This window comes from Kryptolebias marmoratus, linkage group LG8 (genome assembly GCF_001649575.2).
Source record: "Kryptolebias marmoratus isolate JLee-2015 linkage group LG8, ASM164957v2, whole genome shotgun sequence".
In the NCBI taxonomy this organism is placed as follows: domain Eukaryota; kingdom Metazoa; phylum Chordata; class Actinopteri; order Cyprinodontiformes; family Rivulidae; genus Kryptolebias; species Kryptolebias marmoratus.
Genome location: NC_051437.1, coordinates 15,976,669 through 15,998,279, shown reverse-complemented (window position 1 = coordinate 15,998,279; position 21,611 = coordinate 15,976,669). Strand labels below are relative to the sequence as shown.

Genomic DNA, 21,611 nt, shown 5'->3' with positions numbered 1-21,611 from the left:
TAAACAGAGAAATGATTAATGGTTGAGCCATGTTCAAAAAGTGACATCATCATGTACAGACGGTGCATGTTGCGTTGTATGTTAGGGGTTCGGCACCGAGATGTTTCTGCAGCTCTAAATGAAGAACAGAAGGTCTCCTGCAGATGTTTGAGCTACAGACTCATAACGAATGAGGGAAACCATGAATGAAGTCAGGTTATTAGGAGAAAAGCGGATGACAAAGTGAACAATGTTATGAGAACACGGGACATGTATAGTTTGACTATATTATACGATGAAGAGACGCATTCGGTCTTTTCACTCCCTGTGCTTGGGCATGTAATAACACGTTAGCTTTCAGCTTTAGCCTTGTGCATGTGGTGCAGTCTCCAGTCTCTGTAATTGTACAGTCATTTTGTAAATAGCACATAACTGTCGAAGAAACTGCACGTTTGCATTTCCAGTGCAGTGCCTTCGTTGTTGAGCCGAAGCTTTTGCACAAAAAAGCAACTTCTCGTTTCCCATTCCTCTGGTTTCTGCACAGAATTAATCTTGTGAAGAAGGTTAGCAGGCCACAGGGGGTATAATCTGACAGACCTATAGGCCATCCATCATAATGTTTGTGACGCGGGTAAACTGTTAAACTGACATCCCACCACACGCAACAGATGTTTCGCATCACGTCCAGCACAAGCCAGATCCCATTTGTAAGCGGTTGACCGAAGAAATGGTGTCAGGCTTTTCTTCTTCAGTGTACTGTGTGTTCTACCCCGAGACAGCAGCTTCCTGTGTTTGTTCTCGGACTGGAGGGGGTAGTGGGGGGTTAGTTGATTAAATAGAAAAGCAGCTAAAGAATTCTCATCCTGATGGAGACTGATAAAATAAAACAATGTGAAGAAAGAAGGGGAATAGCTGAAGCACGCAAGAGTGAAAGGAGTTACTTTGAAAGAAGATTAAAGGCTTAGAATTCACCCAACGGATGCATCGTTCTCATTTTGAACGATCGTTTTTATGTTAAGAAATCACAGGGTTGTAGCCATTTTGATCAGTCTCACTGTCTCATCTGATCTTGCATGATTGCGCTTCGAGTACGTGTTGAGAAAGACCGTCAGCTACTACCACACCAAAATTTAGCTCAGTCTCTGCAAAACTTAATGAAGGTAGAGCCATTTTTATGTAGGCTAAAGTCAATTAGCTGTGGCAGCCATCTTGAATTGGGTAGCCTCCAAACATTATTCAGTCATAGACGTACGGTCAGTAATTCATTTCTAAGAGTTTCAATAGATTCTGTCCAGTGGATATGAGATATTTTGCTAACAGACAACAGGAACTACAACAGTTAATGACAAGGTTTTAAGCAAAGTAATCTTATGCAATGTGTTGGAACCAACATATGTGTTGGGGACAATGCTCAGCTACTACCACACTGCATTTTAGCTCAATATTTTTGCCATTTTTGTGTTTTCTTAGGCCAGCTGGTTGTGACGGCCATTTTAAATTAGACTGAAACTAAAAGTTAATCAGTTGTAGACATCAACCCAATGATTACCTTCTGTAAATTTCCGTAAAACATGTTTAGTGAATGGTACAGACAAACAAACGTACGCAAAAGAGCGAAAGGGCTATCACTCCAGCCTTCGCCTCATTATCGCCTAGCGGGCGATAATGTGCCGTTTTCTCTTTGCCTCTTATAAAGGCACAGCAGCAGCAGCGAGGCAAGTGGGTGCTCTGATCTCTGCAGACACGTTACCGAGGGCAAATGAGTTTAATTTGGATGCCAAGCCCTTGAGCTACAGACCAACACCATAATCAAGTGAACCACAGCGATAGGAGGATAGACTCTGAGAGAAAGACTGACTCTCCCAAACAGGAGAGAAAGACAGGAAGCAGACGGAATGTGATCCACTGAATAGAGTTTATCAAAACGCCGGTTCCTGCCAACTGGCCCCTTTCAGGGCACTGATCTGGATGTCTCCTTTGCCAAAAAAAAAAGACCGTAAACCAAACAGCTAGTTATGTCTTTATCTGCGTTCGTTAATGTGGATGTTTGCGAAAGCAGTTATATTCCATGGAACGGCAGAGCTAATGAATAAATATCCTCACACGTCTGTGTGACAGTGTCTGCATGAGGTCGGAAAAGTTCCCAGATGGAGCGGCTCGCCAAGCTCACTGGCTCGCGCCGGGCGCTGGCAGCACGGGGAGGAAATCAGAGAGTCTCGGAGAAGGAGCCTCGCGTCCTGCCAAAAAAGATTTTAATAGAAAACTGTGAAAAGGCACAAAATCATATGTTTCATAATCATTTAAAAAATATAAAAAGAAACAGCAAAGGAGAAGGTTTTAGGGTGTTACCTCCTTGGAAATTAGTCCTCAGACTTTCTGGTAAATGTTTCTTTGTTTTTTTCATTACAAGTTAACAATATAATAAAAAAGATATATGTTGTCAAACAAATGTATGTTATCCTCAACAAATGATTGGCACTAAGAAGATTATGGGGAGAAAATATCTTGTCATGGTTTGGCTCTTTGTTCTGTTCTTTGATTCTGGTTTGTACAAATTTGTGTTTGGCGTTCCTTTGTTTCGCTTTGAGTTTTGGCAGTTGAGTCGCGTTCTGCGCTCATGGTTATACAAGATGCCCTCCGTACTCCTTGTATTCAGCTTCTCTCATACCACCTGTATTCCATTAGTAATCGGCACACTCAGTAATTACCCTTCTGAGGTCATATTTCCTGGTTTTTGGCAGTTCTTTGTTCAAGAAATAGGTCAGATCTTTGGTTTCTATGGAAAGATTATCAACAAAATAATACCTTACCCGTTGTAGACGGCTTTTTGATCAGCTTTAATTTCCAAAAAATAAAAGGACCAAACAAACAACCAAAAATCAACAACTGGGCTTCTGTTCTGTATTTGAAGGCGTTTGGCCTTTCTCAATTCAGAGCCGGAGATTGTGGAGTTCCTAGCTTTGAACTGCGTGGGCTAACAGCTGGATGAGCTGGATGTCTCATGTCAGGTTCAGTTTGCGACGTTCTGACTGGACTGACGAGCTAAAGGCTAGTCCAAGCATGGCCAAAGTGGATTACTGCTGTCTTAAAACTCCAATCTAAAAAAAAATCTTATAGCATTCATGTGAACGCCTTTAAATAATACATTTTGCATTACTTAGGCATTTCCATAGAATTCTAAGGTTACTTGCAGGCAGCAGCAGCTAGCTGTAGCACTTCTTGTGCAACCTGGAGCATAAAACTGGTAGAATTTTCTGAATTCCTCTGTTAGAATTACAGTGTCAAGAAAAACTGACTGCAACATAAAGGTTTAGAAAACAGCATTCGGATAAAAACGACTACATTTCTGAAACTGGAGTCGTTTTAAGACGACAACAATCCACGTTAGTCTCAGCCCCGCTCCGACTAGCTGCTAGCTCATCAGTCCGGTCAGAATTAAACTCTGTTTCTCCAAACAGGTCTTATTCAAACAGCTATCAACAACAAGTGAGAGTTTTTTTAAATAACTTTTTTACAGAGCCTCATTAAAAAAAAAAAAACTATCCCTTGATCATTTGAATACAGTTTTAATTGTTCATTCTATGTTTTGTTATAACAGAGTTCACCTTTAAGCTCCGTGCATCTTGGTGGTTTTCATTTCTCTGCTACCTTAGTTTTCTTATTGAACTGCCTCCTTTGAGCCGGCGTTTGGGTCCTCCTCATCCACCAAACATGACAAATCTGTGCGATAAGTGTGAGAATACGCTTCTTTTTGGTTAGACTTTAAGATCCTCATATGGTGCTACTGCATGACAGTTTCACTTCTGATTTATATCTTAAATGTCTTCCAGATTACAAAAAAAAAGGTTATTTCCAAATCTCGGGCAATTCTCTCTCTCTTTCTCTCCCTCTCTTTTTTTCTTTTTCCAGTTGAAGTTTTTATGGATTAAGAGCAACAAAGGCTAAATATCCTATAACAGAATGGAACTGCGTCATGGTGCTTCACCTATTGGAGATCTGGCTGTTATTTTAGTCCAAGGAATAAAGTCTGTACTTTCTCTTTTTATATAAATAAATAACTCTGACGTCACAGTTATAAAAACACTTTTTTTTTTGGTGACTAAATCAGCTTCTCCATCCTCATTCCCCTGCCACCACCTCCTCCTCCTCCTCCCCCCCTTCCCTTCCTCCTCCACCCAAAGAGAGGGGGGAAAAGGAGGCTGGCTTGTTAACTTTATGGGCTCGGCCGTGCAGACACGCAGTCTTTCCTGGCTGGGACGCACACGCGGTGGAGGGACACGTCTCTCAGAGGAGCTCAGGGGCTGCAGCTGGATGTCCGAGGACCACCGGGAGGCTCCGCGTTTATCCCTGAATGTGATGCAAATATAAGACCCCCCCACCTCTCTTTGAAGCCTCAGGGAAGACTGACGCGCAGTGGGAGAAAAGCACTTCCAACACTGGTTTTCGTTTTGGAGATAATATCCCATTTCTGACACAAAGGTATGGAAATTGTTTATTTTATTGCATCCATCTAGGCAGATTCCCTAATGGCTAAACTAACGGTGCAGTTACTTTGTTATGATAGTTTTTACACTTTCAAGAGTGTTTTTTTAGAAGTGTTTACTTTGATATATATGGTTATAACCACAAATTAATTACAATGTCATCAAAAGAGCTATTTTGTTTATTTAATATGCCCCTAAGTGAAGTAATACATGTCTAATCACATGGCCATTTCACGCAACCTGTTACACCGTTTGCTGCATGCTGTGATTTCAAGCGGACACTAGATGGCGCTACAAATCTCCAGGTTTCAGCACCAACCCAGGAGGTAGCAACAATTTACTTAGGTGGGGTCAATCATTAGGCTTTTTACCTGTGTGTCTGAATGACCACTTCAGTGAAATGATACTGAAAAGTGCAGCTCAAGGCGTCTGCTGCAAAGGAGCCGCACAGGGAAAATGTAGCTGTTGTGTTCAACTTGTGTTTTTGTTAAATCTTTTATCTGTAAAAAAAAAAAATTAAATCTCTTTTATTTGATCCCATAATACTGCAAGCACCAGCCCCGTAGGATGAAGCTCTTCTGGTTCTGTTCTTGGCTTTTACACCCAGAACCCCTTTGGCATGAAAGCGAATCCGCAAGGACAAAGCTCTCTGTGTGGAGCTGACTGGAAAATGGTCAGACAGTTCAAATTGATGGTTGGTGTGTGTGTGTGTGTGTGTGTGTGTGTGTGTTTCCTGACCTTCCTGTCTGCCTGCCATGTTAGCAGCCTGTGGGCTGACCACCGTACACCTGCCAGTCTCCCTGCCCTGTGGCTCTCCTCGTCTCAACTTTCAGCTCACCTTTTCAGTATTTGATGCTTTAAGTTACTAAAACTTCTCCTAGTTGCTTTAAGCAAAACTCTCTGTACATTTATTAATGTCCACAGCTGGAAGGCGAAGGCGGACAATAAGGTTTTTGCTTGTGTGTGTGTGTGTGTTTGTCTGTCTCATGAACCACTTGTCAGATTTTAAAGAAACTTTCAGGCAATAATGAGTGGGTGTACATCTACAATTAATGACATGTTGGAGCCAGTCAAATTCAAGATGGTCACCACAACCAGCCGACCTTGGATAACACATGAAGGGTTTTAATTCAGTCAGTTTTACATATATTGCACTAAACTTTAGTGTGGTAGTAGCTGAGAGTCATTCACGGTACATACTCCAAGTGCTACTCACTGCGCAACATCTTAGCTTAGAACATTACCATCGGCTCTTAGAGTCAACCCTGTTCGTCTGTTAGTGAAATATATTTCATGAACCTGGATGGATTTTAATGAAACTTTCAGAAAGTTATCACTCAATAGACATTTATTACTGATAAACTCTTGGGGTCATTTCAATTCAAGATGGCCGCCACAGCTAATCGACCTTAGCCAACACAAAAATGGCTCTAGTTTTATCAGTTTTAGAGATATTGAGTGGTGTGATAAAGCTGAGAGTCCCTCACAACAAATACTCTGATTGTGGCATCTTGTGATATCGTACAAGATTACACATAACAATGTTTTCAAGGTTTGACCAAAATGGCTACAACTCCATCATTTCTCAACATTACATGAACTTAATGTAAAACTCTGACATAAAAGGCAGTGGACTGTATGCATTCCTTAAAGGAATGCTAGGTCTTTAGTGGTATTGCTCAATTTTAGTGTGTAGCTAAAATTGTGGATATTTTCCCATGCAAGCATTCTGGTAAAGCTTTTTTATGTTGTCACTGGTCACTTGTTTGAAAAGAAGAGCTATTTAAAAAAAAAGAAAAGCCTCCTTCGTAGCCGACTTTTAACTTGCATAAACTCTGGAACTATCCACATTCTTTGAATGCGGCCCATCTGCCCACAGGCATGGATTTCAGGTCAGCTGTCCCTTCTGCTGCTGAGAAATGTGAGCCTCCTTTTGTTCCTCTGCTCTGTGTTCAGCTTGGCTTGGGCTCCATCTCTGCAGCCCTGCACAGCCTGCCACCACATCGAAGCCTGGCGGCACCAGAGTAGCTGCCAAAGAGTTCCTTTTTTTAGGGACAGAAGTCACCAAATTACAGCCGCTGGCGCAGTTAACCCCACCCAAGTGCGCTTACCGGACCCGCCTAGCAGAAAGGGCCCGCGTGTCTGAAGGGTGCAGGAACTGGGGGGATGCTCGTGTGTCATTAGGAAGAAGACTTGGCACAAGGAGGCGCGGGCCTCTCAGTCAAACAGGCAGATCGTTTTCCAGAGATTATTTCTACTCTGAATCTGTTTATGTATATGAGGGAGCGTATCCGGGCCAGCATGGCTTACCCAAATGCAAACATTTGTGTGAGTTTTGCATTTGGGCTTTTGTGTCAGAGTTTACTGCAGCTTGGATCGAGTTCAGAGGAACAAAAATATCCCATTGTGTGACTCCGTGCAAACACTGATTTACTCTTTGCAGCACTACACCCAGCTATGGCCGACGCTGTGTGCTCAGTCAGCACTGTGATCATTTTGAGCCACCGTGTGATTTTAATGGGCACTGAGTGTTGACGTGGCAGCTGCCAGAACACCAGTGTTGTAGCGCCAGCTGGCACTTGGTTAGAGCGCCCTGCCTCACCTTAACTCCGCTCCCTCGGCTGCCAGCGCAGTCTAAAAAGAAGCGTGCGTTCCGGGGGAAGAATAAGACAAAGCGGCGTTGCGTGTGTTCGGCGATTTTGTTAGCTGTGATGGATTTTGGCACATCTTGCTTTCAGGGGCATGTGCTCATCGGAATAAAAGACGTGCGAGGACCAAAAGGGCAGCACTAACGTGGAATATGATAATCTTTCACACATATCAATGAATGGTTTCACTCTCAACACATTAAACTGTGATGGTTTTAATTTTTCTTCTGTCTGCAGCCTGGTTAGAACAAAATTAAGGTCACTTTGAGAACAAAGAATATCTATCTATCTATCCATATTTGTTAAGGTAGGATATATATAAACAATATTATATGATATAGATTGGAAGTAAAGTATTTAGCACAGGATTGATAGCTTCCATATTGGAAATGCAAAGCTAATTTTAGACACTGAGTGTGGGGAATTTAAACACTTGAGGGAGGATTATTTTTAATGGTGCCTTCACAGGCACTGGTATGTTTTACTATCAGTCGACATCAATCAACCACACCAAAATTCTCTTTTATTTATTTATTTTTTGTCATTTCTCTGGTCTTCTCTGATGTTCTATTTCTTTCACTTATTGGGTACAGGCAAAAAATGCAAATGAAATATCTGCGCACCACATAATGTACTTATTGTGTACAACAATAAACCAAGGAAGTTTGTACACTTAAATAAATGGTTTGTTGTCTACGGCCTGTTAAAACTGATTAGTTACAAAAAGCTACATGTCATATTGTATCGTGTCGTATCATAATATATTGTGCCATGTTGAATCATACTGAGCGTCGTATTTCGATGTTACATGTTATATTGTATATTATTGCGCCATATCATATCGTATTATATCAAATCATATCATATTGTGTTGTACTGTATCATATCATGCCATATCATATCATTTTGGGTCGTGTCATATTGTATCGTATCATTTTTTTGTCATATCATATTGTCGTATTGTATTGAATTGTGTTGTTTTGCATTTTATCAAGTCGTATTATAACATACATACTGCATCATATCGTATTATATCACATCACATTGCACTGCATCTGCACTGTGATGTAGTGCACTGAAACAACCTTTGGTAGTAATCCAAAAAATGGTGAATCCTGACCTACTTATGCTTTGGGAATTTTCCCTTTTTCACTGAAGAAAATTGACAATTACTTAAAAGGGCAGAGAATCCTCAGCTTCAGTGAATGCTTAGATGATTGTGAAGGCTCAACAACAACATTATGCCCAAAATCACATAGACATGGAAACATTTCAGTAGGGTTTGTTGATGCTAAGGCAAGCCTTATCTCTGGTATTTTAATTTGTTGGAAAAGTTGGAGACTTTCCAGTACACCCTATATTTTTAATTAACCGAGAAGGCCTGGTTTACTATAAAGCTTGGGGGTAAAAAAAAAAGCAAAATGTAAAGACTTGCTAAGCGAATTCCTTCGTGTTTTGGTCATATATTTCAGCACAGAACACTACTCCAGCAGCTGTCATATTTTACATCCTCCTGACCACTACTGACACAACTCCCACTCTTTTTTTTTTCCTCTGGTTAAAAGTTGTCACTCTGTGCTCAGTTTTTTTATTTATTTTTTTTGTTTGTTGTTGTTGTTGTCTCACACTCCTACCCCTTCGAACACACACAGACACACACACACTTCACCACACATTAAAGCAGGGCAGAAATAGCTGCCCATGCATTCAGCCTTCCTTCCATCCATCCATTAAACCACTCTTGGCCTTTGGGTGGGAAGGGAGCTGAAGCAACAACAATTAAGATCGCAGCCCTTTGGTTTGTTTTCGTCTCGTCCCCGGATGTTTGACAGCTCGCAGCTCAGCTGGTGGGAGAGGAGGAATTCATGTGCAAACACCAGAGGCGGATAAAGGTGGTTATTAGGGCTAGAAAGGCTGCTTGATTGTGGGATGTAGTTTAGGCTTATCGCCGTGTTGTGTTTAGAGTAGCCTTACACATAAGTTGCTCTGATGACAGACTGAACTAGTTCCTGTCGCCTTTTATCTTGCCTCCATCAGTACTCAGTAATTCTGTATCTGCTATCACATCTCTGTATAGGGAAGGCATAAACTGCTCCACTGGCATCGATATTTCTAGATTTCCAGAGCATGCTTACCACCATGCTGCAGAAAAATGAACTGCAAAAAGTGCAGGAGAATAAGGACAAATCTGGTGCTGCGTTCTAAACAAAATCTAGCTCTTTGTGTGAGTTTCTGTGCTCTTTAGCCTGCATTCTTCTGGTCAAGCCAAGGCCAGTGGTGTTTATTTTTTTTTTCCTCTTTTCTGTAAAATGGTGTAATTTGGCAGCTATATTTATGCTGCAAAGAGCAGACTGCAGGGACCAGTTATTCATGCTTCTAGGCCAGGTCCACATCATGCACAAGTTCTTTGTTTCACTGCCTTTTAATGCTCCAAAATAATAGCACCATTTTTTTTGAACAGTGAGAGAGAGAGAGAGAGAGAGAGAGATAGATAGAGAGAGAGAGAGAGAGAGAGAGATAGAGAGAGAGAGAGAGAGAGAGAGATAGAGAGAGAGAGAGATAGAGAGAGAGAGAGAGAGAGAGAAATTACCAGTTGCAGAAGGTTGCATAAGCAGCTTTAAGCCACAGTGTAAGAGACTAAAAATAAATAAATCCACATGGATAATTTCTACTGAAATAGAGTTCAAATGAGGCTATGAATATGGTGAACTGATTTTAATGAGCATGTCGATTATAACCATAGATTTCTGTGGAAAACATTGCTGTAAATGTTATACTTTTGTAAAAGAAAAAGAAAATCTGTTATATTTAAAGACATTTTTGCGAAGCATTCAACGAGATTAGAAAACATTATAAACTACCCTACAAGCAATAATTAACTAGGGTGGCTGTGGCTCAGTGGTTATAGTAGTCGTCCTCCAACAGGCGAGTCAAAGGTCCGATTCCGCCAATATGCAGTCACATGTCAAAGTGTCCCTGGGTAAGACACTGAACCCCTCATTGTCTCCGATGTGTGGCCCGTCAGTGTACGAATGGGATTCAAAGCACTGATTAGACTCCGCAGAATGATTTATTCAGATGAGCTTTGTAGTGATGTACTAGAGTGCTGCGTGGATGAGTAAACGAGGGCACAGATTGTGCTGTAAAGTGCTTTGAGTGGCCTGCTTGGCTAGAAAGGCGCCATATAAGTACAGTCCATTTAATTCTAGTCCATTTTGTGAAGAGTGCTTTGAATAGGCAGGCAAAGATCAGGCAGGTTTTCGGATGATTGTAAAACACAGTTGAGGCACAATAAACTCCTAAAAGATTTTTTTTTTTTTTTTTTAGTTACCATTAGACATCCAACAGTAAATGCTGTGAAGTCTCTGTGAACCTTCTTGCATCATTCTTCTTTCCCATCCATCATCCCTTCCCACTTGGCCTTAATAGTGTAGGAGGCCAAATTATGCTTTTCCATTTCGCTTCAATCAAAAGGCTTATCATTTCGCTGCACAGTTTCTAAACTTCATTGAAGTTCTGTGCTAACCATGAGCTTTAAGACTTTTCATCACTCAGTAGAATTACAGTCCTGGGGATCAGAGGAGGAATTAACATGACATGGTTAGAGATTACAGGGTTTTAGGTCACCCCTTGGTCTTGTGTGGGAGTGGGTTTTACTTTACAAGATTATCCCCGGGGGTCATAATATGTGTTGTACAAGTCAGTTGGCCTGGTAATAATTTGCTTCTCTACGAATTTGTTTTCAGGTCGAGCAGTTAAGAGTGATAGTGCCCGTGCGTGCGGGTCAGGTCAGTGCAGGGAGGATAAAACTGGCAAACACACTCTCCCATGTCTGGCCACCTTGATTAGTGAGTGTGTGTGTGTGCGTGCACAACTCTATGACATCATGGAGACTGTGTTTCATGACAAACACTTGCACAGCCCGTTTCCCCTGCAAGTGAATGGGGACTTTGTTGCAACACTGGTTTGCAGTTATAAACTTTTCCGTCCTTCAGGTGATGTCTTCTTTCCTATCTGATTGGATCGCAAAGCAGGACACGATCTAATAGAAACCCTGGTGTGTAGGTGGCAGACGGTGACATTCTGCTGTGGTTTAAGAGGGTCATTTTCTGGTAAGTGTGACGGGGATGAGTGTGTTTCCCCTCACCACCTCCCTGTTAGGTGTGGTATAAACAGTAGGGCCTTGTAATTAGGGATAGGCAGACCATTTCATAATATTTTTTGACCACTAACACTGACTACATTCTCATGGCAGGAATAGCTAGTTTGAAGCTCTTGGAACAAAAAAAAAATTGCAATCAGATACTTGTTTAAAGACAAATGGACAAGAAAGTAAAAGCTGTCCCAGCAGCTCAGCATAACTGCTGGAATACAAATACAAACGCCAATTTTTTAATTTGTTTTAAATGGTTTGTTTCTTTGATTTTTATCATTCAGATGTGCATGCTAGCTCAAATAGTCTAAAAGGACACATTTAGATGTGAAAAAAACCCCTCTAGTTACTATTTCTAAACTTGGCTTTCAAGGTTTCTGGCTCAAGGTCATATGCTAAAAGTTACCTGGATATGTGTATGCAGTTTTCTTTGGATCTCTTTTATATTCTTCCTCCATTTATAGTGCAAAAACCTCTCTCACTGTTTCTTCATTGTGCCTGCTGTGTATGCTGTGGATGTACTTTAAATTAATAAGATAAATTGGGCTTTAGTAGTAGAATGGATAAGATAAAGCACACTAGATTTCAAGTGGACTAACATGTCACCCCCTTCTTTGTGTTTCCCCAGGTGTTTGCATCCAGCATGTCGCCACATTGCTCCCTTCTGCTGCTGCTGTGTGTGACCCGGCTGGTCTCGCCCTCCTCTGCTCTGCCCTTCGAACAAAGAGGCTTTTGGGACTTTGCCCTGGACAGTCTGGAGACTGGCAACATGATGAGCATGATGAGGGATCAGGAAGAGAGTTCGGGCATCGACGAGACGCCAACTCCCGACATGCACATGTGCCCCTTCGGCTGCCACTGCCAGCTCAGGGTCGTCCAGTGCTCCGACCTCGGTTAGTGAGAGTGCATGCGAGGAAAACAAAGCGGTGGTCTGAGAGTTGCTTTATCAACGGGTGGTGTTTGAGGATCAGACAAAAAAATAAATGATTTGAATGATTGAACTTGACCCAGGAGTCTCGAGCCTCACAACGTCAGAGAGTAAAGCCCCCTTTTTCTCATTTTGCTGTTATCTAGAGGGGGGGGAAGTTCTTCCCTGAGGTAACGCTAGTGTATTTTGAGAAGGAAAGGCATCTCTTTGAGGGATTTTGTGTTCCCGACTTTGTGTGTACATACTGAGTGGGAGAAGATTGCGGAAAGGGGAGGAAAAAAAGCAAAAAATAAAAAGGAAAGAAAAGTGGAACAGATGGAGCAAGAAAATAAAAAAGGGGAAAATATTGAAGCATAAAAAGAGTCTTTTTGACAGAAGGAGAGTTCTTCATTTACCCACTGTTTTTGGAGAACTTTTTATTGGTCTAGTTTTTGGGCCACGTATAAAATGGCCAGGATTGAAACCAGGACTGAAGAAACAGTAAATTAGCAAAGAAAGGATGATTAGAAGAAACAAATAAAATATTGAACTTTTTCAATGAGAAAGCTTTGAGATCAATATGAAGGATTATTCATTGTCACAGTGACCTTTAGGTAAACAAAAATTGATCAAAAGTGACAAAAAAGTTAGTATAATCAATAATTACCTTCTTGAAAAGTTTCAAAATGCTCATATGAAGAAACTGTATTTAAGTTGTTTCCTTAAAAGCATTATGTAGGTCTTTAAAGTGCTCTCTTCGTCTAATCTCAAAGGACCGAACTCCTAAATTCCCCATTATTTATGGATCTAAAGATTTGCCTCACTCCACTTGCCATAAAACTCCTACAAGATGTCTGTGTTTAGACATAATGGTTTTGTCAAATCATCATTTTACAAGCTCTATGTATTTACTGTCCTCAGTCTTTCTGCAGTGGGGTAAATGTGGAAGCGTATAATTTCCGAGATGTCAAGTGCTTATTTAGAACAGATGTATTTTGGTGGTGGCGTCTGTCTCCTCTCAGCGCACATCCCGCCGTGATGTAGAGCGTTTGTGTTGAGGGCAGCAGGGGTTTTATTGGGTGCTGGTGTTGTCACTCTGCGTCTGACATGCTGAGATTTGTGGCAGATATGGGTGGAAACTGTGGTTTGAGGTTTCGAGGGTTAAAAGACTACTTAATCAGGGTCTTGGGAAAAGTGTTTCCCATTTTTCTCAAGTTTGTTTATGTCTGCAAGATATGACGCAGGTGTGCAGTACAAATTTGGAGTTTTCTGCTTTGGAAAAAAAAAACCTAAAAGCTGCAGGTGTTGACTGGATAGTAACAAGTCCTACACGTGAAGCAGCTGTGTAACTTTCTCCACACAGAGATTTACACAACTGTCTTCCCTTCCTCCTTTGTATGAAGACAAGTAAGTCAAAAAGAAACAACACAGCAAATCATGCACATCTGCACAAATAGCACAAATAATGAATCATAGCATCAAATTTACCGGGTGACAAACTTTGGTTGGAGCTGGATCTACATGCAACTTTTCCAGAAGAACCTATTTTGAGTTCTGTCCAAATTGTTGATGTTTTAAATAACTCTGCATTGAAATGACATATGGTTTCACGTACAGTTTTCAAGCATTTTCAGTTGATTTTTTCACACATTACAAGCTACTTTAGCTTTAGACTTTATAAATAACTTGCCTAAGGTTTGGTGAACACGATTGCGTTTCCTGGAATAATGGTGCCAGTTCTCCTGGCAAACCCAGAAGAGGCATTCAGTACATCCTGCTGAAGAACAGAGAGTTTTGTTCTTCTACATTAACTCCATGTATCTTATTGGAGGATTCTTTTCTATTTAGTTGCAGACGGGACCATTTCAGCCGTCATTCCACAGGACTTTAAGGATTTAATTTGCCCTCAGAAGCCTTGATCATTTCCAGAATAAAGCCGCTGCTCTCGCTGCATTGCGTGGGTGTGGTTTGGAGAGACATTCAGAGAGAGCAGCTGATGGTTTGGTGCTGTGTGGTGTCACAGAGGGTGTGGCACAGGACCGCCAAAACCATATATCTAAAGTTAAACTGTAGCTGGACAGTTCTGGGCAGAGTCCGGTGGGTCAGATGTGGTCGGTGGCTGACTGGGTCCCAGTGGGACCACTGCCATTCTCTCACCAGTGGGTCTGGTTGCATCATGGTCTTGAAGCAGATGAAGCTTGTCGGGACTTGCGTACACATCCTCCGACCACATCTGAAACACTCGTCCACGTGGCTGTGTGTTGCAGTCTTCTTAATAATCACTGGTTGGGTTCTGTGTTTGTGTGCGGACTGAGTCATTTCTTTGAAATATTGCAGGTGTATTTCTGAATGCCACTTGACTGCAAACTACTTGCAGTCTTTTGTCAGTGTGCATGACTTTATAATGCAATAAACAATATTCCAAAATGAGTAAATGTAACTGCTTTTGATTTTTATTCCTTTTCGGGACTCGTTTTGGTCAAAATGAAGACATTATTCTGAACGCAACACAGCTTTACCACTCACACATTAAGACAGACAGCTTGTATTACTTTATAAGTGCCAGAGTTGCACCCATCTCCTCCCCTCTTTTTTTGATGTGTGACTTTGCTGATGGTATTTAAGTCCCATCCTTGGTGACTTTTGTCAAATAAAAACCAGATGGAAAAATCTGGTTTTCCCATCTGGAGCAAGGGAAATTTGTGTTTGTGTGTGTTCTACTTCTCACACTGCTGTGATGTCTGTGTGACCTCCATGTTTGCATCCATGTCCACCTTCCATTAAAATAATAGCCCAGGAGCACCAAAGTGCTCATTTAGGACTCTGTGGCAACGCGATTGGTGTGGCTATTTATTTTCCAAAGTCTGTCTGAGTGAGACTTCCTAAGAGCTTGCCTTTTGAAAACAAACTGGTTTCATGGTGTTGGTTGACAGTCTCCCAAGAAAGCATTTAATAGATGATGACTCCCTTCTGTGTTTTTGTTGGGTCTTGTTTTCAGGTTTGACTGAGGTGCCAAAGAATATTCCTCCAGACACCAAGTTCCTGGATCTGCAAAACAACCGTATCACTGAGCTTAAGGAGAGTGACTTCAGAGGCCTTAGTAACTTATATGTAAGAGACACACAGAGTTAAATTCATACCGCCCCACTCCTCATCACCTTCACATATCTAAACGATGTGCAGCTGCCGTTTGTATTGGCTTCAGTGGTGAGAAATAGTGTGATTTTGGGATTTAGAAGTTCATTTCCTCTCTTTTCCCACTCTGCTGAATTTCACTGAGGGCCTAAATTGCGTTAAAGTTTTTGCCTGAAGCTAAGTGCTTTTTTGCAATAAGACCTTACTCACTCCTAACCCACATTAAAGAACGCCGAATAAAAGTGTGATTAAAGGGATAGTTTAGAACTTTTGAAGCACGGTTCTGTGTGAAAGTTGCGAGCAGTTCACATCTCGCCTGTGATAGATGGCTTTTTAATCGGTTTCACTTTAGAGAAATCAAGTTCAATTCTGATCAAACTGACAAGCTAGGTGGAGCTGGACCAATACAAATGTGGATTGCTGCCTGTTTGAAACAACTCCAGTCTCAAAAGAATTAGGTTGGTTCGTGTGAATGTTATTTTCTGAACTGTTACACCACCATCAGTTTTGCATTGACAGGTTTTATTTAAGCTTTAGGTAAAATTCTAAGCTTACTTGCAAACATTGGCAGCACCAGGTAGCTTAGCATTCTGATGCAGCTTTGGGCTGGGGCGCCTCCAAAATGTTTTCAAATGGGTGGCCAAACGGGGGCAACAGATAATCTTAGAGTGGCGCCCCTAAATCAAAAGTCGCAACATAATTTTGGGACTTTTATTATATGGTTTTCATATATAATCTATTTAAAAAATACAGCATTATGAGAATTAAGGAATGTATTTTATCATTGATATTACTAATTGAGACCAGCACTGTCACTACTTAACTCACTGAGGGGTGGCTAGGATCTACAAGTCAGTTTAGTAAAAGCATATGGTACAAATACAAGCTCTTGTGCATTTTCTGTAAAAATCTGTGTTTCTCTTTATTCACCACATTTTTTAAACCATGCATATTCAATAGGCTCCATTGACTTCATTCTCCCCTTGGTTGCTGTGTTTTCAGGCTCTATCTGTGAGGAATAACAGGATTTCCAAAGTTCATCCCAAAGCCTTTGCCCCTCTGAAGCACATGCAGAAGCTCTACTTTTCAAAGAATTACCTGACCGCTATCCCCAAAAACTTGCCTGCCTCTCTGGTTGAGCTGAGGATCCACGAGAACCACATCAAGAAGGTGGCAGCTGGAACCTTCTCCGGACTGGGCAACATGAACTGCATAGGTCAGAAATGCTGATGACTTCACCAACTCAGGCAATAGTCTGTGGTACTCAACGCCGCCTGTGCCACTCTGCAGGTTTAGAAGATTAAAAGGAATATATTTTTACGTCATGCCACAAATACTCTTTTTATCTTGCAGAAATGGGAGCAAACCCCATCCAGAACAGTGGTTTTGAGCCAGGAGCCTTTAGGGGCCTTAAACTGAACTATCTGCGCATATCAGAAGCCAAACTAACTGGAGTCCCAAAAGGTAGGAACTTGCCTGTGGAGCTAAAGGGCTGAAATTACATTGAAATATTTATAGATTGTTTAAAGATCTGATCTATCATTTTGGGGGAAATTGTCATTTGTTTACACACCAAAAAGTCAGCAGACAAATCTCATAATACCATTAAGTTGTACTTTGTTTGTTCTATTTGGGGTTATTTTGCCAGTTGCCTGGCAACCACACAGTAATCACACAACTTTACGAGGCATGAAAGATCTTAACAGGTTAGGAAGCAGTTTGTGAAGTTTCACCATGAAGGGAAGGCTCACAGGTTTGGTGTCTGGTTTTTAGATCTCCCAGAGAGTCTCCATGAGCTTCATCTGGACCACAATCAGATCCAGGCTGTGGAACTGGAGGACCTGAGCCGCTACAAAAACCTCTTCAGGTCTGCTTCATATTTAGACTCAACACTGTTTCACCGTCGTATGAATCCCTTCAAAGAATTACAAAAACACTGACAGTTTCATTAAGTTGTGGTGAAATTAGTGACATGCATTGAACAAAATGCACAATATGGTACAAAAGCCTTGTGCATAGCTTTCAAACTATCTTCTTTACAGATGATTATACAATATTTAGGCTAGATTAGCTTCTTGTCTACCAGGGTTTAAAATGGTTATATGTGCAAGAGTTGTCTTGACTTAAAACCTTAGAGAAGCGGCAGTAACCAGTTAAACGGTTCACACAATTAAAAACAACAGACTGACAGGAAATAAGAAAACTGTCTGGAGAGCAGTTTTGGACTGATTTGTTTCTTTTTTTTTTAAAAGCGTTTAGATGCTAACTTTAAAAAAACGTTGCTTATCTGGGCTAATTTAAAACAACAACATCAGTTTATGTCTGCTTCCTTTAATGGGGCATTTAATTATATGATATAAAAAAATCTGAATTTCCAACATTCAGCAAGTGAATGAATGAGTAAAAATTTACATTTATTTTTTGCAATAATAAAACATTGAACCAAAATAGATCTAAAGTTTATGATTTTTTTTCCCATTTTATAGCAGAGGTTGGAAAAAAGCAAAAACAGTTAAGATTTTCCTTTTCTGAGGTACAGTGAACGCAGCAGGATGGAAAAACAAACAAACAACGAAGACTCAAAGGTCTAGCAGGAAGTGGGTTAAATGATACAGAAATTTATTTTAATTTTCTTTAATTTGAGATCTAAGTGTGACAGTGACCAGTGGGTCCAAATCATAGCACCTGACTGAATGAGATGTTTCCAAAGAAATACTTATTATGTTATATGTTCCCCCTAAAAGATGTTTGATTTATGTAAATATTTGTGCTTTTATATGCTACTCCAACCAATCTAAAATAAACCCCTCTCATTAGCTCATGTGAGAGAAATGAAAAACTGTGTCGTTACTATTAATGACTCTCATCTTCCTTCTCAAATGTCAAATATTCATTTAATCATTTGCATGTGCTTTAATAATTATAAAATGTCAAGCTGTCCTTTGTGAAAAAATGTCTTAATCTCCAGCATTTCCTGATCTTCTTTTCCTCTGTTTGACACACGTTACACTGAAATTACAGGACACTTATAGTTCACATCTGAATGCTTTAATAATCATCTAGAAATCTGTCCTTTTGTCTTTTTTTTTCCAGACTGGGCCTCGGCTTCAACCACATCCGTAACATAGAGAACGGCAGCCTGTCATATCTGCCCATGCTGAGAGAGTTGCACCTGGACAACAACCGCCTCAAACACGTCCCCCACGGCCTTCCGAACATGAAGTACCTGCAGGTCAGTTCGCTTCATCTTCAAACCATTGCGAACGCTTAACACGTCCCGCCTCTCACCTTCCGATCTCTGCTGCTCGCTCGTCTTCAGGTGGTGTACCTCCACTCCAACAACATCAGTCGCGTGGGCGTGGATGACTTCTGCCCTCGAGGGTTTGGGATGAAGAGGACGTTCTATAATGGCATCAGCCTGTTCGATAACCCCGTCAACTACTGGGAGGTGCAGCCGGCAACGTTCCGCTGCGTGGGCGACCGGTTCGCCATCCAGTTCGGGAACTACAAAAAATAAAGACAGGGAGATGCCGAGCGGTTAAAAACAGCGAGGGAGGAAAAAAGGTGATTNGGGGGGGGGGGGGGGGGGGGGGGGGGACAGAAGAAAATAATTTAAATCTTGAATAAAACTTGAGACATAGCAGAAAAGGAGTTCATATTTGATATTTTTTTTAAAAACAATTTCTTTAATGATATTTTTGTGACGGAGAAGATGGGAAAAAAACTCGATGAACAGATGAACAGATGAACAGAAAGAGGAGTGAAATATCCAACCCCTTAACTTGAAGTGAGCAGTACTGCGTCTGGTGACACACCTTTTGTAAATGAATCCATGAATCCATCTGAAGCCGATAAAAACGAGGAGAATGTTTGTCCCCCACAAGCCTATGTCTATGTAAAAGTTCTGAAAATTGTGAAGCATTTCATTCCAGTTTTTCACAACAGTTGCTATTGTGATAGAGGTCATTCTTCTGTTATTATTATTTTTGATGAAAATTATAAGTAAATATAGAAAAGCAGTGCATTTTAGAATGTTTTTTTTTATACATGTTAAAGGTGCTTTATGACTTCCTGTGTGTGCTGATTTGATAAACACATTGCTTTGTCCCTGTTTCACTGATTTGTTGAAATCTCTGTATCTTTCCTAAGTTATCTGAGCAATACCTTAATACAGTACGTCTTAGGAGGACACCGAGTTGGGGGTCTGCCCCAGACTTAATAAAGACTGAATAAACACACCTGCTTGACTTTGAGATAACAAGAGCAGTGTGTTTGCATGGTGTAACATACAATAGTAGTGTCGATGCATTGTTTTGCACAGATTTTCTGTCATGCTTTATTTACTTTATGGTACAATAGGTGGTTAGGCTGGTGAGTAGTGACCCGTTTACAGCTGTAGACCTTTGTGGAGCTACTTTAACCATAAGTATTATGTCCTGTCTCTGTTCTGTAATCTGACAACCTACTGCTGCATGTGAATAAAGACTTTTTTTAGCCTGCTGCATTCAGTGAGAAAACAACTGGTTGGCCCGGCCCTGGGTTTTGTTGTGTGTGAGAAATAAAGAAGAAATGCCAAAGAAAAGCTGAAAACAGTCGATGAGTGAATCTTAAAATGATTTAAACTGAAAAAAAAAAATTAATTCACAAAAATAAGTCAACGCTCAAGTGAGTTAAGTTCAGTCAGGATTCATGAGGGAAAAAAGGGTGCATATTTATCATTTATACATGTGGTAATTTAGTTATTTTCAATAAGCATTTAAAGAAAACTGGTGGCTTTATATCTATGCTGCAGTTTGAGAAGAATTTTCACTGATAAAGATAACAGACAGGAGAATCATGCAGATAATGAATCTAAATCTAAAGATAGAAGAGCTAAATGTTTCTTACAGCCCCTTTCCACTGATTTAAACCAGACTCTAGATTCTGTAAATGTAAGTATAACACACTAACACACTGAATTATCCATGCCACCAACAACCACACATTATCACAAAGTTTGGTTTAGGAACTTTGTCCTTATAACACAGTAAGAAAATTCACCTTCTCCCTTCATTGTAGTGAATTGATGCCAACTGGACTTTATTTAGTTTTGCTTTCTATTTAACTCTCATGATTAACATGTCCTGGATAACTAAAAATCTACACCAAAATATGTTTTTTGTGTAACAGATGACTGATATGATTAGTCAGTCCCAAATTAACTTGAGAAGCCCAGAGTGGCTCATTTTTATATTTCTGAGCTATGTGCACTTTCCCAAATAGTAGTGAACTGATCCACATCAGCCTAGAAGTACCTGGCTCCTCTGGATGCTGTTTGATTCCCAGACATGATCGTTAAGCTGCTTGTTGCTGATTGGTTTGTTCTGTGGTGTTCACCAGGATTTAAATGATTTTCTGTTATTAATATATACATTAATAACTAAATAAACTGCATTTTCTCAGAATGCAGAGAGCTGAATGACTGCTGAAATTTGCTGACAAAATGTACCTGAGTTGAAGCTAAAAGAAGCAGAACATTAGCTAAAGCTAAAAGTGGCCAAATGCTAGTTAAAAATAGAAAAAAGCTAAAAGTAGCAGAACAATATATAAAAAAAGTAGACACAAAGACATTACATCTGTTGACGTAGATTTGAATATGTTGAAGGAATTGAAGAGATCTCAACATATTTCAATGGGGAAAATATTTGTAAAGTAAATATTTTGTAAAGTGTCTTACTCTTCGTCTTTTTCTTTTGGTCGTCCCCTTTTCAGGAGTCGCGACAGGGTGTCATTCTCTTCCATCTAACTCTGTCTTCTGCGTCCTCTGTCCTCACTCAAACTACCTCCATGTCCTCTCTGACTACATCCATATATCTCCTCTTTGTCTTTTTTCCTGGCAGCTGCATCTCTAACATCCTTCTACCAATATACCCACTGTCCCTCCTCTGCACATGTCCAAACCATCTCAGTCTGGCCTCTCTAACTTTATCTCTCAGCCATTCAACCTGTGCTGTACCTCTGATGACCTCATTCCTAATCCTGTCCATCCTTGTCTCAACATCTTCAGCTCTGCCACTTCCTGTTCTGTCTCCTGTCTTTTTGTCTCCAAACCGTACAACATGGCTGCTCTCACCACTGTCTTATAAACCTTTCCTTTGACCTTTGCTGCCACCCTTTTGTCTCAAATCACTCCTGAAACTTTTCTCCACCTGCTGCATCCTGCCTGGACTCTCTTCTTCACCTCTTTACGACATACCCCATTTCCCCCTGTTTTCCTGGACAGTCGGCCCGAAGTTCTTGAAAATATATAAGTGCTATGACATTTT

General features: G+C 40.7%; 1 protein-coding gene and 1 long non-coding RNA gene across 2 annotated transcripts; one reads left to right on the top strand and one right to left on the bottom strand.

Moving 5' to 3' along the window:
• The first annotated feature begins 4,206 nt into the window (after positions 1–4,206).
• On the top strand, positions 4,207–19,888 carry bgnb (biglycan b). The gene is made up of 8 exons (XM_017415130.3): positions 4,207–4,458; positions 11,893–12,157; positions 15,170–15,282; positions 16,309–16,522; positions 16,660–16,770; positions 17,080–17,173; positions 18,400–18,538; positions 18,626–19,888. The coding sequence occupies exons 2-8, from the start codon at positions 11,908–11,910 to the stop codon at positions 18,821–18,823; spliced, it is 1,119 nt and encodes a 372-aa protein (XP_017270619.1). The 5' UTR covers positions 4,207–4,458; positions 11,893–11,907; the 3' UTR covers positions 18,824–19,888.
• On the bottom strand, positions 16,404–18,727 carry LOC112450474. Its single transcript, XR_003039117.2, has 2 exons — positions 18,595–18,727; positions 16,404–16,590 (listed from the first exon to the last, which is right to left on the bottom strand). It is a non-coding gene; the product is annotated as an uncharacterized LOC112450474 (long non-coding RNA).
• Positions 19,889–21,611: the final 1,723 nt, after the last annotated feature.